The following is a 13,637-nucleotide window of genomic DNA, read 5'->3' as shown; positions in this document are numbered from 1 at the left end:
AAGATTTATTCAGCTTGAAAGAAAGAAAGAACACCAGAGTAGTATAAAGCATTTTACTAATTTATGAAATTGATTTCTTTTTAATTCCTTCAGTTCTTTAATCTAACAAACACACATTTCATGTCTCAAGACAAACCCATTGCTTGGAAAAATCACTCTAATTAAATTTTGGCATTTTGTGAATCAACAAAGATATTATAGACATGGAATTCTTGAACAAGATGTTGATATTGCACAGCCTTACAATTAAGGATTTATTATGTTTATCTATCCGTGTTCAGTTATTAACTAGGAGACAAACTGGAACAATATTTTATTGTGCCCATGTTTGGGATTGTAATTTAGTTTATACCAAATAAATTGGCCCTTTGACAGACGTTGTGTACACAAATGAATATGATTAATATTTCAGATTAAAATAATCACAATTATATTTTTGTGAGCTCACTATTCTCTGATAGAAATGTATGCAAAGTTAGCTCCCTCTTCTTTCAAATTTTTTTAGAATTGAGTCCTAAAATTAAAATATCCGTTCAGATCAAAATAAAATGTGAAAAGGGAGGTAATTTGGGACACATGTCATATGCAACTGTTTTATTTCTGGAACATTATAAGTAAATATTTGTGGTTGTTTTTGTTGGGTATATGTATGGAAAGTGAAGATCAGCTACATTAAGATCTTAATTTGAATTAAATGAGGTTGAAAAATGATACATATATTTTTACAGAGAAAACTTAAATCAGAAAAATCTAGGTCTAATCAGTACAGTCCTAAACAGCGAAAGAAAACTTTTGAGGTAATCTGGTTGTGGTGTCAAAAGTGAATTATAAAAAAACAATTGTGTGTCAGTTAACATATAGATGAGCACATATATGATTATTTTCCACCAATAATATTAAAAAAGATAGGTTTTGTGTGATGATACAGTGTGTTAGATTTGATTTAACAAGTTTATTAAGCTTCTATTTGCTGTTCCCTGTCCATAGTTTTAGTTTAGATAGGTAGATTGGTTTTCCTTGGAATTTACATGTTTTGCACTGATTGTTAATGAAAGATACCAGAAGTTTTCACTTTGTCCATCAACAACTTTGTATAGCACAATTTCTGCATCAGTATGCTTTTGAATGCAATAATTTTGGTCAATCATTTGTTTGCAATTATTTAAGACAGTTTACAAAACCTATTTCCAATTTCACAATTTTTTTCAACTTCTTAGTCTCCAATGGGGATTATATTACCCTAAGATTCTTTGAAGTAAGCTATAATATCATGTGTTATCGTTACTGATATGTCAGTTATCTAGTGCTGTTATATAATTGTGGAAACATTATAAATTTAAATGTAATAACTATGGTAAGAGAAGTGGACATGGAACAACAAACAATACTTTTTCTTTACTTAATATGTGAGATAGCTTTCAAAATGACTATACTTAATATAACGTATATAATACTTATGTGAAGCAGCTTGCTTTTTTATCTGATCTTTCTGCACAGTATGGCTCAAACCGTTTAGTAATTAGGGGCAAAAAAGGGAGGAAAACAAGGGTTTCTTGGTTAATGGGCAATTAAGACAATTTTAAAGCAGTGTAAGGGAGGTAATCCAAATGTAATCCAATTTTTTTCTCATTTTAGATTTCAGAAATTAAAAAGAAAATGAATTCATATATTCATACATTATATTATTTATCTCACAAAGGCAAACAATTTAGTATACATTCAAATCATATAACCAATTCTAAGTTCTTTTGTGTCAGAAACCTATTATGGTTCAAATATTTAATAACAAGCCAAATTCAAATCTGTATCAATCGTGAATATTGTCCATAGATGTCCCAACGGTTCAGGGTTGGACCTCTGCAGTTGTATCCAGCTGTGCTTAGCGAAGCAATTTATTGAACCATATAAAAGGATATATACTTCTATAGACCATTACAATTGTAGATCACATTGTAAATTAACATTGTTTCAGGGATAAATTTAACTCAAAGCATCTTAAGAGAATGAAAATAGAATAACACAGTAACCTTGAGCACAATGATATTTTATACATTGCACACAAATATATTCAGCTTTTGTTTTGAATTTTGTATTGTAGATTGGAAGTTTACATTAAAACACAGGTATAGGTCAATGCATGAGGTATTCAAATTAAGGATTTCTGCTATCTGTTAATTTACAAAACTATTCAACATTTGATTACAGAAAATCCAATTCAAATAGACCTTTTTTATTTCATCTCACTTTCCTGAAAGATGGAAGTTAATATCTACTAGGACTGTCTAGACGTTTTTTTGGCATTTTTTATGCCCCACCTACGATAGTAGAGGGGCATTATGTTTTCTGGTCTGTGCGTCCGTTCGTCCGTCCGTCTGTTCGTTCGTTCGAACGTTCGTCCGTCTGTCCCGCTTCAGGTAAAAGTTTTTGGTCAAGGTAGTTTTTGATGAAGTTGAATCCAATCAACTTGAAACTTAGTATACATGTACCCTATGATATGATCTTTCTAATTTAAATGCCAAATTATAGTTTTGATCCCAATTTTACGGTTCACTGAACATAGAAAATGATAGTGCAAATTTCAGGTTAAAGTTTTTGGTCAAGGTAGTTTTTGATGAAGTTGAAGTCCAATCAACTTGAAACTTAGTATACATGTGCCCTATGATATGATCTTTCTAATTTAAATGCCAAATTATAGTTTTGATCCCAATTTTATGGTTCACTGAACATAGAAAATGATAGTGCAAATTTCAGGTTAAAGTTTTTGGTCAAGGTAGTTTTTGATGAAGTTGAAGTCCAATCAACTTGAAACTTAGTATACATGTGCCCTATGATATGATCTTTCTAATTTAAATGCCAAATTATAGTTTTTACCCCAATTTTACAGTTCACTGAACATAGAAAATGATAGTGCAAATTTCAGGTTAAAGTTTTTGGTCAAGGTAGTTTTTGATAAAGTAGAAGTCCAATCAACTTGAAACTTAGTATACATGTTCCCTTTGATAAGATCATTCTAATTTTAATGCCAAATTAGAGAATTTATTCCAATTTCACGGTCCACTAAACATAGAAAATGATAGTGCGAGTGGGGCATCTGTGTACTGTGGACACATTCTTGTTTATTATTGGTACCAGTATTTTTAATAAAAAAAAAATGTTTCTGAGATGATGGAAAAAAATACAAATTAAGATGTGCAGATATCCTTGATTGAATCAAAAGCTATCGCTACAAAGAGAAATCTATTTATCAGATTGTATGTTTTGTATATGTCTTCAAGTATAAATTTCATATTTATTAAATGACCTACAATATTATGCTGCTTGCATTGCTGCTCTGTATATGTTGACTCAGGAGCTAGTTATATGTTACAGTACAATCTCTAAAGCTACTTAAGTTACAGTACAATCTCTCAAGCAAGTAAAATATCTGAAGAAGCTAGTTATAAGTTACAGTACAATCTCTTTAGCAAGTTCAATATTTGAAGAAGGTAGTTATAAGTTACAGTACAATCTCTTTAGCAAGTTCAATATCCGAAGGAGCTAGTTATAAGTTACAGTACAATCTTTAAAGCTATTTAAGTTACAGTAAAATTTCTGAAGAAGCTAGTTACAAGTTACAGTACAATCTCTCAAGCAAGTAAAATATCTGAAAGAATGAGAAAAACTTAATTACTGTAATGTTTTCTAAATGGAGTTGTGGTATTTCTCTGCCATTGACTTTGGTCATACTTTTGAGCTCCTTATTGCAGTGGTGATGTTTTTAGGAAATGTCAAATTTCAAAACAGGAAATTTCTGTCACTGAAACACATTATGCAGTCTTCTGTCCTGTTTTTTCAGGTCTATATTTTTATGAAACACTGAATGAACTATTGAAAAAAATATTAGAAAGTAGTTAATAAAAAACAATAATATTTCACTGCTAAATCTCTTTTGTTTTTTAAACATTGCTGTTTATTGTTGACCATGCTCTAGATTTCTTAGTTAAATGACTTATATTAGAGTATCCTTCTTTAAAGTCATTTAGGGGATAATCTATATTTAGTGGATATTATACAAACAAAATTAGTTAAGTTTATGATAAGATATATATGCATGGATATTGACTATTTGTGACTATAGCCAATATTACCACAATGAATAAATGAACAAAATAAATTTTACTTTGAAGTTTAAACTAAACAAAAGCAATATATGGTATACCACTGTATTCCATGATTTAGAAAAACATGGGTTGTTCATGATTAATTATCATTTAGCTAGCATGATAAGAAATTAGAAATTTTGACCTGCATAATTCCATGTTGACAAAATTCCAACTGTAAATGTATTTTAACACACATTTTGATGTAAAATTACAGATGGGGAAAAATGTTGCTTTGTAACAATTGTATTTTAAGCTGAATGGAAAACCAAGTTATAGACTTTTAGAAACAAAATTTAGGGTATTGTTTGAAAAGCAGTAATATCCAGATCTTTATTTTTAGACATATTTTGATTATTGGTGTCATGTAGGTATAAGATTCTGATGAGGAAGAGTAAATTTTAAAATAAATCTTTCTATTTTTAGCCTGGGCCATCTCATAAGAAAGGAGGTTCTCATTGGGGGAAGACTAAACAGAAAGTACCATCAAAGAAACAGAGTTCTCGCGATGATGAAAGAATTCATGAAAAGTCACGTCATAAGAGAGGTCGTCATCATGATCGATCGGAAATGTATGAAGTTGATTATTATGATAACCCAGCTCATCAATCACATCACCGGAGCATGGACGATGTTCACATGCAATACATGGGATATCCACAACAACCATTTGTCAGGACATATGATCCTCTACGAACACCACATGGCTATCATCGTCCAGATGTTCCGTGGTATGAAGTCAGACGCAATGATTATTGTTGATTTCACCATTTGCTAGCATTTTTATTACCATGTCTTTCAATTGGAGAACACAAATACAAGGGTGCTTGGATGAATGGAATGAATTGTTTACTTTGTGCTTAGAAATGTCTAATGAATCTAATAATTAGTTTTTTTTCACAAATTTCATTAAGTATATACATTTTGTGTCTTTATAAAAATGAAGATTTTTTATATTTTTTATAAGACTTTCAATGTTTGACAGAGAAATTTCTATTACTGAAAATATATTGTGGTAGCTTTCGAAAAATTCATTAGAATATTTATTCATGTATAGCAATATCATTACAAAAAAAGCATAAGAAAAATAGAACTGTGTTTATAATTTCAAAAAATCTAGTAAATCAATGAAAAGGCCTTACATTCATATTTATGGTTGTGATGTTTATGTACAAAATATATATAATACTTATAATAGGGGTTTCACAAATTAGTGATGTATAAAATGCAAGGACCAATGAACTTTCATTTTTCATTTCACAATGGTAACCCTTGTATTGCATGGCAAATGTTTATGAAGTCAAAATAATGTCACTTGCAATTAATGCAATTATCATACACCACTTTCAAACTGTAGAAATTTACCACAAATTAAAGTAACTTTTTTTGGTGATATAATATGATAACTTTAAAAATTACTTTTACAAACCAATCAGTTTTAATCTGTGGAGTCAATTCTCGATTTTTTTGTGTTGAAACGTTACAAATTTATGTGAAGTTTTTTAGTTACTTATTGCACAGACAAACTCGATATTAATGTGTTCTGAAACTACTTGTAAAGCATCGGCATTATAGGGCTAAGGCAAAGATTAGAATATTTTTTTATGAAATTTGTTTTTTAACTTATACAGGTAAAGTAATTTTACAATAAAAGTTGTTTTTTATGCCATGTTTTTTTTTTTTTTATATCAGACAGAAGTTATTATTTAATTTGACTGAAATACTCCACACGAGGGAGTAATTTTGCGAAGCTCCATCTCAGGGATAAATGTATGTCTCGTTATGAAATCAAAATATTAAAAAAAAGAAATCCAGTGTGTGATACATGTTAAGTTTTGTTAATGTTTGTAGTTGTTACCTTATAATCAAACATTTAATTGATCAGGTGTGTGATATTATATAAGCTTGATTGTATAATCAAAATGTAACATAATATTTTATTCACAATATTTACTGAGAATGTGAGAGGAAATTTATTAGAATTCATCAAAGTCATGTGAGAAATTTTCAACTTTTCAATGATCCATTACCCTAATTGCAGCAAAAAAGCAATAAGTTATAGCAAAATTTTATATACCCTTATTCATTGAGATTACATGCTCATATATCCTAAGTCCATGCAGAGCTACTATATATTTCATTAATGAGTTAAATATGGAGACTTATAATTATCAGTTCAGCAACAAACACTCTTGTATCAAATGATAAAACTTAATAGCATGACTTTAGATCAGATCTCTTATTATCAATATATTATCATACATCAGATCTATGGAAAACAAGTTAGAAACACTTTTGATAGCATGTATTTTAAAATAACGGAATTTGATGAGACTGTCATCAAAGTGAGAGGGTTAGCGCTATGAAACCAGGTTTAATCCATTATTTTCTACATTTGAAAATGCCTGTACCAAGTCAGGAATATGACAGTTCTTGTTCATTCGTTTTTGATGCGTTTTGTTATTTGATTTTGCCATGTGATTATGGACTTTCCGAATTGATTTTCCTCTAACTTCAGTATTTTTGTGATTTTACTTTTAATTAGGTAAATTTGACCTACATATCATACACTGACTATTAATCATCAGGATTTTGTATTGGAGGCTTCAATCTGTAAGATTTGTCCTGAACATGCGTGACATATTTGCCACTGGACATTAAGCATCCAACAACCAATATCATCAAAGAGTAAAGAAATACCTTATTTTGTAAATTTCATACTGTTTAGAAGCCAAATCATTTGATATATAATAGTAATGGAAATCTATAAAGCATTGTTGTAAGGCCACGTTGACTATATACTTAAACATCCAAATTGAGGACTGTCATTGTGTATTGTTAACATGGTATGATTTCTTCCAGTTCTGTATAACATTGTATTATGCAATAGAAGTGTCTCATTATATGCTTTTTTTATGTCTATATAAGCAATAACCATTTATATTTGTTAATTATGTGTGCTTATTTATATAAAATACAACAACTTTATGTGTCTCACCACAGAATCATGTCTCTTGTATAAAAACCATACCAATAAGATACAGTGATGAATTATGGGTAATGCTATTAAACGAAATTAATAAATATATGATATAAATAAAGTTTCTCTGTTTTTTTGTCATTTTATTTCCAAACAATCCTATATTCTGAAAAGTTCAGAACCACAAGTGTATCAAAATCTTTTGAAGTAACAGATAAAATTGAAAATAGAAATGGGGAATGTGTCAAAGAGACAACAACCCAACCATAGAGCAGAAAACAGTCTACAGTCAACAATTGGTCTTCACCAATGACTATACTAAGCCAATCAAATTGGAAATGGGAAAATTTAAAGTTAAATACAACACACAAACAAGACAAAGCAAAAAGTAACCAAAAGGGTTTGATAATGGTTTACTTTTAAAAATTGTGACATGGATGGAGAGTTGTCTCATTGGCACTCAAACCGCATCTTCTTATATCTAAGCAAAAATATGTTTGTGAAAAGTGAACACTGAAAGTTCAGGTAACTAAACATGTGGGAAAAAGAATCTGAATATACCAAAGGGACATTCAAAACACATTGGTCAAGAAAAAAAATGACCATGTAACACCTGCAAGATATATGAACAGTGAAAACTTAAGTTACAAGGCAGTATTAGAAACATGTTGTTTGTGAACACTGGCAATTTAAGTAGAGGTGTAAAGTGAAAATACATATGTGAACAGTAAACAATGAAAACAAAGCAACAATACTGGTGTTATATTACAAAAAATATTGAACTGATAGTTTAAGTCCTGAGAGGTGTCAGGCCAACAAACATACATATGTGAACATTGAAAAAAAAGCAACAAGACCGGTGTTAGATTACTTAACATATATATGTTAACACTGATAATCTAAGTAAGAGATATGTAAGGCTAGCAAAAGTACAAAAGTGAATAGTAAACTGGAAACGAAAGCACCGAGACTCGGGTGTACCATCACTGAACATATGAAAGTTTGTAGGATAACAGTGAACAATGTATTATACATGTGCTGTTTTGTGCATCATACGATTAGAATAATTTTAAAGCTATCTTCTTTTAGATTTGAGTAATCTGTTACACACTATTACGATTTTGTAAGTTTGAATAGTGTTCCGAACATGCATTGTTTCTATAAAGTAATTGCCATTGGATGTAAACAAAACACTTACCAATCAATCAGGTTGGAATGTTTCTAGCTAAGCACTGTGCAGTTTTAATGCATTTTTTGCTGAACACTAAGTAACTTTTCACCCTCTGTAGCATAAGCGATGTAAAAGAAATGGCATTGAATAAAAATCAAACTGTGGTCTTTAATTTAAGAAAAGTGTCCATGCTATAAGTCAATGTCTAATTTGGACCAATTTTTAACAACTAGTGAACAGAATCAGTAGACCATTTATAATATTTGGATAAAAAAAAATGTCTAAATACAACAACTCTTTCAACTTTTTCAAGAGAATGTTTTAAAATTTAGAGAAAAAAGGCACCGAAAATCAGTATGGAAATTGGACTTGATTCAACAGTTTTACAGAGGAATAAATGCAGCTGCAGACAGGCACAAATACATCTCGATACTATCGTCTATATATTATATATAAGAAGGTATTAAAATCAAAATACTTCATACAAACCGTGCCTTCTCTCAATGCTATAACTTCACTGTAATTCTAATTTGGTTTCATATAGCTTTGATAGGATCAATAAAATATTCATATTGTAAATTGAGACACAAAATGCCACTCAGAACGAGAAAAGCTCTCACTCAAATTCTGTTTTGAAGTTTAATCAAATGTAAATAAACAATTGACAACATTAGATTTACTGAACAGGGGCGGATGCAGGAATTTTCGAAAGGGGGGGGGGGTGCTAACACAGGGCACCCAGGGCAAAGGGGGGGTGCAAAACATATGTCCCGATACAAATGCATTGATCGGCAAAAATAAAGGGGGGGGGTGCGCACCCCCGGAACCCCCCCCTGGATCCGCCACTGCTGAAAGACTTGAAGGCATCATTTAAAGTCCAAACTGAGGCAGACCGGGTGCATTGACAGGTATACTTGTCTGCTATAGGCAAATTAACCGCCATGCGAATGCGTACACTTTAAAAGCATGCAATGGTAGGGACAAACTAATACCTATTTGTTCAGATTAAATGGTATTTGTATTCAATATGCATACCGTGTCTTTATATAAAAAAAAAAAGAGAAGATGTGGTGTGATTGCCAATGAGACAACTCTTCACAAGAGATCAAATGACACAGAAATTGTAACAACTTTGTATTCTGGAAATTCGTCCATATGGTATTTGTAAGCTAATGGCAGTATTCTCCTTTCGTTAAAGGGTGCATGTTTGTTTAGTATTTTCAAAATTTTGAGCTGAAAGTTTAATCATAGTGTAGGTTCACATCTCAGTCTTTATCTTGAAAAGCAGCTTAAACATTTATTTTATCATAATTATTAAAACAAATGTATTTTATGCATTTCTGTTTGCTATTGAAGGTGGACGTTAAAATGTCATCTAAACACAACACTCAGTCTCATGATGAACCTACCCGTTATGTTTTTAGCTCATGAACATACTGAAACACTTATATATTGACGTGTGACATATCCTTTATTTCTCAATAACCACTTATAGTTGACCAAGATCAGACTAACTTACTATGTAGTTTGTAATTTGTTCTAATGATAAGCGGATAAGAAAAACAACTGTCATTTTGATAGACTTAAAAGTATAATTTGAAACACACATTACTTTAATCTCAATAATATAAGTAATTCATAGTTTTAATATAGATTAATTTATATAACTATATTGCACTTTCAAGCTAATGTGTATGTTGCTTCACTCTATGCTCGTCCTTGACATTCTTCTTGGCGTAACCATTCTTAATATAATGTTTTATACATTAAAATTATTCAATTTATTCATAAAGAATGATTGCACAACAACTATAGATGCACAATGAGATTTAAGATTCTTTTACTTTGACTAAAATATTAGAAAATAGATCTAAAGTCATTTGAGACGGCAAGGGTAAACTTAATATGATTGTGTCACCCTCTAAATGTTTGGCCATAAACAAATTATTGAAAAGTAAAATTTAAACGGAGAACACGGGTAAACTTATGATTTTGCTCCACCCCATCCCCTACAAAATCTCCCCTAACTGTTTGGCCACAAAAAAATATTGAAAATATAAATTCAAAAATTTCAACCAGAAAATAGATCTAAAGCCATTTGAGAGGGCAAAATTAAACTTATGACCCCCCCCCCCCCCCCTTCTCATCACCTAACTGTATCATATGGCCATAATAAATTATTGTTACTGTGCTTAACCAGTGACCTTTGGGGTATCACAATAGCAATGGCCAAAACAGTTTACCAAATTGCAGTTAGATTTCTTCTCCAACTAACTGATCAACTGGTAAAATATTTTAGCAGATTGCTCAAGTGAAATGTTGTTAGTATGAAATGAGTGCTGTAAAATCAAAAGTAATACTTACCATCCAGATCCAGTTAGTTGATATCTTTGTCATTTGTTTCAAACACAAAAATGACTTACTATAGTATGAGTCACTGAATAAGAAGGTCTAATTTTGACATGGAAACTTCTATCATAAATAGATTTTATAAATAAATAGTTGAAAACATTGTTTTGTAAGTCTATAATTTATAGCTCCATTTTCCAACAACAAGTTAGTGCATAATTGTATTTTGGATTTTTTTTTCTAAAGCAATTACTTATCTGCTACCATTAAAGGGAAATAATTTACATTACTGAAAATCAGCAAAATGTTGTTACAATTTTTGTCTGACAAATATCAACTTTCCTCATTTAATTTGTTTGTAACATTACTTTTATGATTATTAAACTTTTATCCTCTGTTTTGAAAAGAAACAATGAAATTTATTTTTAAGATGATTAAAATTTTGAAAAAAATTGTAGGCAAAATCAGAAGCCAGGTATCATTGATTAATTTTTTAGTGTACAATAACTCAATAAAAATTATTTCCCTTTAATGCCAGCAGATCAGTAATTTGTATAGAAAATATTATACGAATCATAATTACACAATAACTTTGTCTTAGAAGACAAAGCTATAAAATATACATCTACAAAACAATGGTTTGAACTATTTATTTATAAAATCTATTTATGATAGAAGTTTCCATGTCAAAATTAGACCTTCTTATTCAGTGACTCATACTATAGTAAGTCATTTTTGTGGTTGAAACAAATGACAAAGATATCAACTAACTGGATCTGGATGGTAAGTATTACTTTTGATTTCACAGCACTCACTTCATACTAACACATTTCAGTTGAGCAATCTGCTAAAATATTTTACCAGTTGATCAGTTAGTTGGAGAAGAAATCTAACTGCAATTTGGTAAACTGTTTTGACCATTGCTATTGTGATACCCCAAAGGTCACTGGTTAAGCACTGTAATACAAACTAAATCAGAGAATATATCTAAAGCCATTTAAGAGGGGAAGGGTAGACTTATCATTTTGCTCCCTCTTCCAACTAGTTGGCCATCAAAACATATTGAAAATAAAAATTCAATCAGAGAATAAATCTAAAGTCATTTGAGAGGGGAAGGGTAGACTTATTATTTTGCCCCCTCTTCCAACTAGTTGGCCATCAAAACATATTGAAAATAAAAATTTAATCAGAGAATAAATCTAAAGCCATTTGAGAGGGGAAGGGTAGACTTATCATTTTGCCCCCTCTTCCAACTAGTTGGCCATCAAAACATATTGAAAATAAAAATTTAATCAGAGAATAAATCTAAAGCCATTTGAGAGGATGTAAGGTTAGACTTATGATCCCCCACCTCACCCCTATTTCCCCCAACTATTTAGCCATTAAAAATATTGAAAATATTTTTTTTTATCAGAGAATAGATAATATAAAACCATTAAGATAGATGATAAGGGTAAACTTATGATTGTGCCACCAACTCTCCCCGCTCAACTGTCTGGCCATAAAAAAAATATTGAAAATGAAATAACTTTATCACCTTTGCCGTTTGAATCTCAAAGTCATAGTTATCAATCCCAACAACTGGAGTACTTTTCATACATGTAAACGGGATTTAAAAAAAATACTGAAAACAGCGAAGTGCTGAAATAAAATTTTAGACTATAAACACGCATATGCTAGTAAGAATATTGACAGTTTTGGCCCATATACTAACGACATTATGTAGTAACATAATAAAAAAATATTAAAAAAGCAAACAAACAAACAAAAAAAACAAAAAAACAAAAAATCGGTTTCTACGAATACCAATCCATATAAAGTTTTTAATTGTTTCGCGCAATGCGCATTCTGAGATTCAATGAAAAACTGAATTGAACAATGTGGATTGATAAGGGAAATTTTTCAAATACGTCAAAACATAATTTTCTGATGTATATTTGTGAACATCACTTGCGTTAGAAAGTGAAAATAGTATTCCCTATTTACAGGATTAGAAAGGGATAAATTGTTCCGTTTTCAACAGGATACTTTAAAACTTAAATACATTTGTTTTTCCCTTCTTGTTTAAAATCTTTTTATTAATACATTGATAAGATCGATATAAGAGGTAAGAAAAAAATGTCTAAATAACAATGATAATAATAATAATAATTTATAACGAAATAATAACGAATCATATTCATACAATGTAGTTTAATATACATGTATGTTCTTCTTTAATATTTGGACAACAAAATATATGAGAAAAAAAAAATGCAATTAAGTTCCACGTGGACATATTTTTTAAAATTTAAATATGCTTTTTATTTGGAATTTTTAGTTTTAGCATTAACTGATATTAGATTAATACATATCTAATTACTACATTAATATGTTCGACCAATACATCGTTCTTTTCTTCGTCTGTGATATTCAAGATACAATTCATGAAAAAGGGATAATATTTTGATAATTATATTTCTGCTGTATATAGTTGTGAAAATTTTGCAGGTTTATTTATAATTTACTGGAAAAATATATTCTGACAAAAAGAAAGACACACTTGAAGTACCTGTAATAAGTGAGATGTATAAAGTGGGATTTATATTAACAACAATCCTGCTAGTGTCTTCTACAATCGGAAGTGGCTGCGACAAGAACGAAAACACATGTGATGAAGTCAGAAGTCACACGGTAAGAAATGAAGAGTCTGAATGAAAGAACCAATCGATCTAATAATGTCCATAGGGTTATTTCTCAAAGCCCTGGAGTCAGCACTTTGTGTTCCAAACAATATGGAAAGTTTGGCTTGCACTGATATTCTACTTTGTGTTTTGCCTTCAACCTTTTGAAGCGAGCACCACTGATGAGTCCTTTGTAGACGAAACGTGCGTCTGGTGTAACACATTATTAACATGGTATCTTTAATGAGCTGTTTTCTTATTAACAGAGTATGCTTTAATTTGTTTGAAACATGACAAATCTTATAACTCGGTCTTCATTTCTTTCCTTGGATATT

At 30.4% G+C, this 13,637-nt stretch overlaps 1 protein-coding gene across 1 annotated transcript in view; it reads left to right on the top strand.

Moving 5' to 3' along the window:
* The window catches only part of LOC139492722 (uncharacterized), a 108,939-nt gene extending 101,699 nt beyond the window's left edge, over positions 1–7,240 (top strand). The window contains exons 59-60 of the mRNA XM_071280875.1: positions 729–797; positions 4,566–7,240. Of these exons, the coding sequence (XP_071136976.1) occupies positions 729–797; positions 4,566–4,901 (405 nt within the window). The 3' untranslated portion in view covers positions 4,902–7,240. The remainder of the gene's footprint in view (positions 1–728; positions 798–4,565) is intronic.
* Positions 7,241–13,637: the final 6,397 nt, after the last annotated feature.

Source organism: Mytilus edulis, chromosome 10 (assembly GCF_963676685.1).
Source record: "Mytilus edulis chromosome 10, xbMytEdul2.2, whole genome shotgun sequence".
NCBI classification, from domain to species: domain Eukaryota; kingdom Metazoa; phylum Mollusca; class Bivalvia; order Mytilida; family Mytilidae; genus Mytilus; species Mytilus edulis.
Note: the sequence above shows the minus strand (reverse complement) of the source record. Positions and strands in the feature narration are given on the sequence as shown.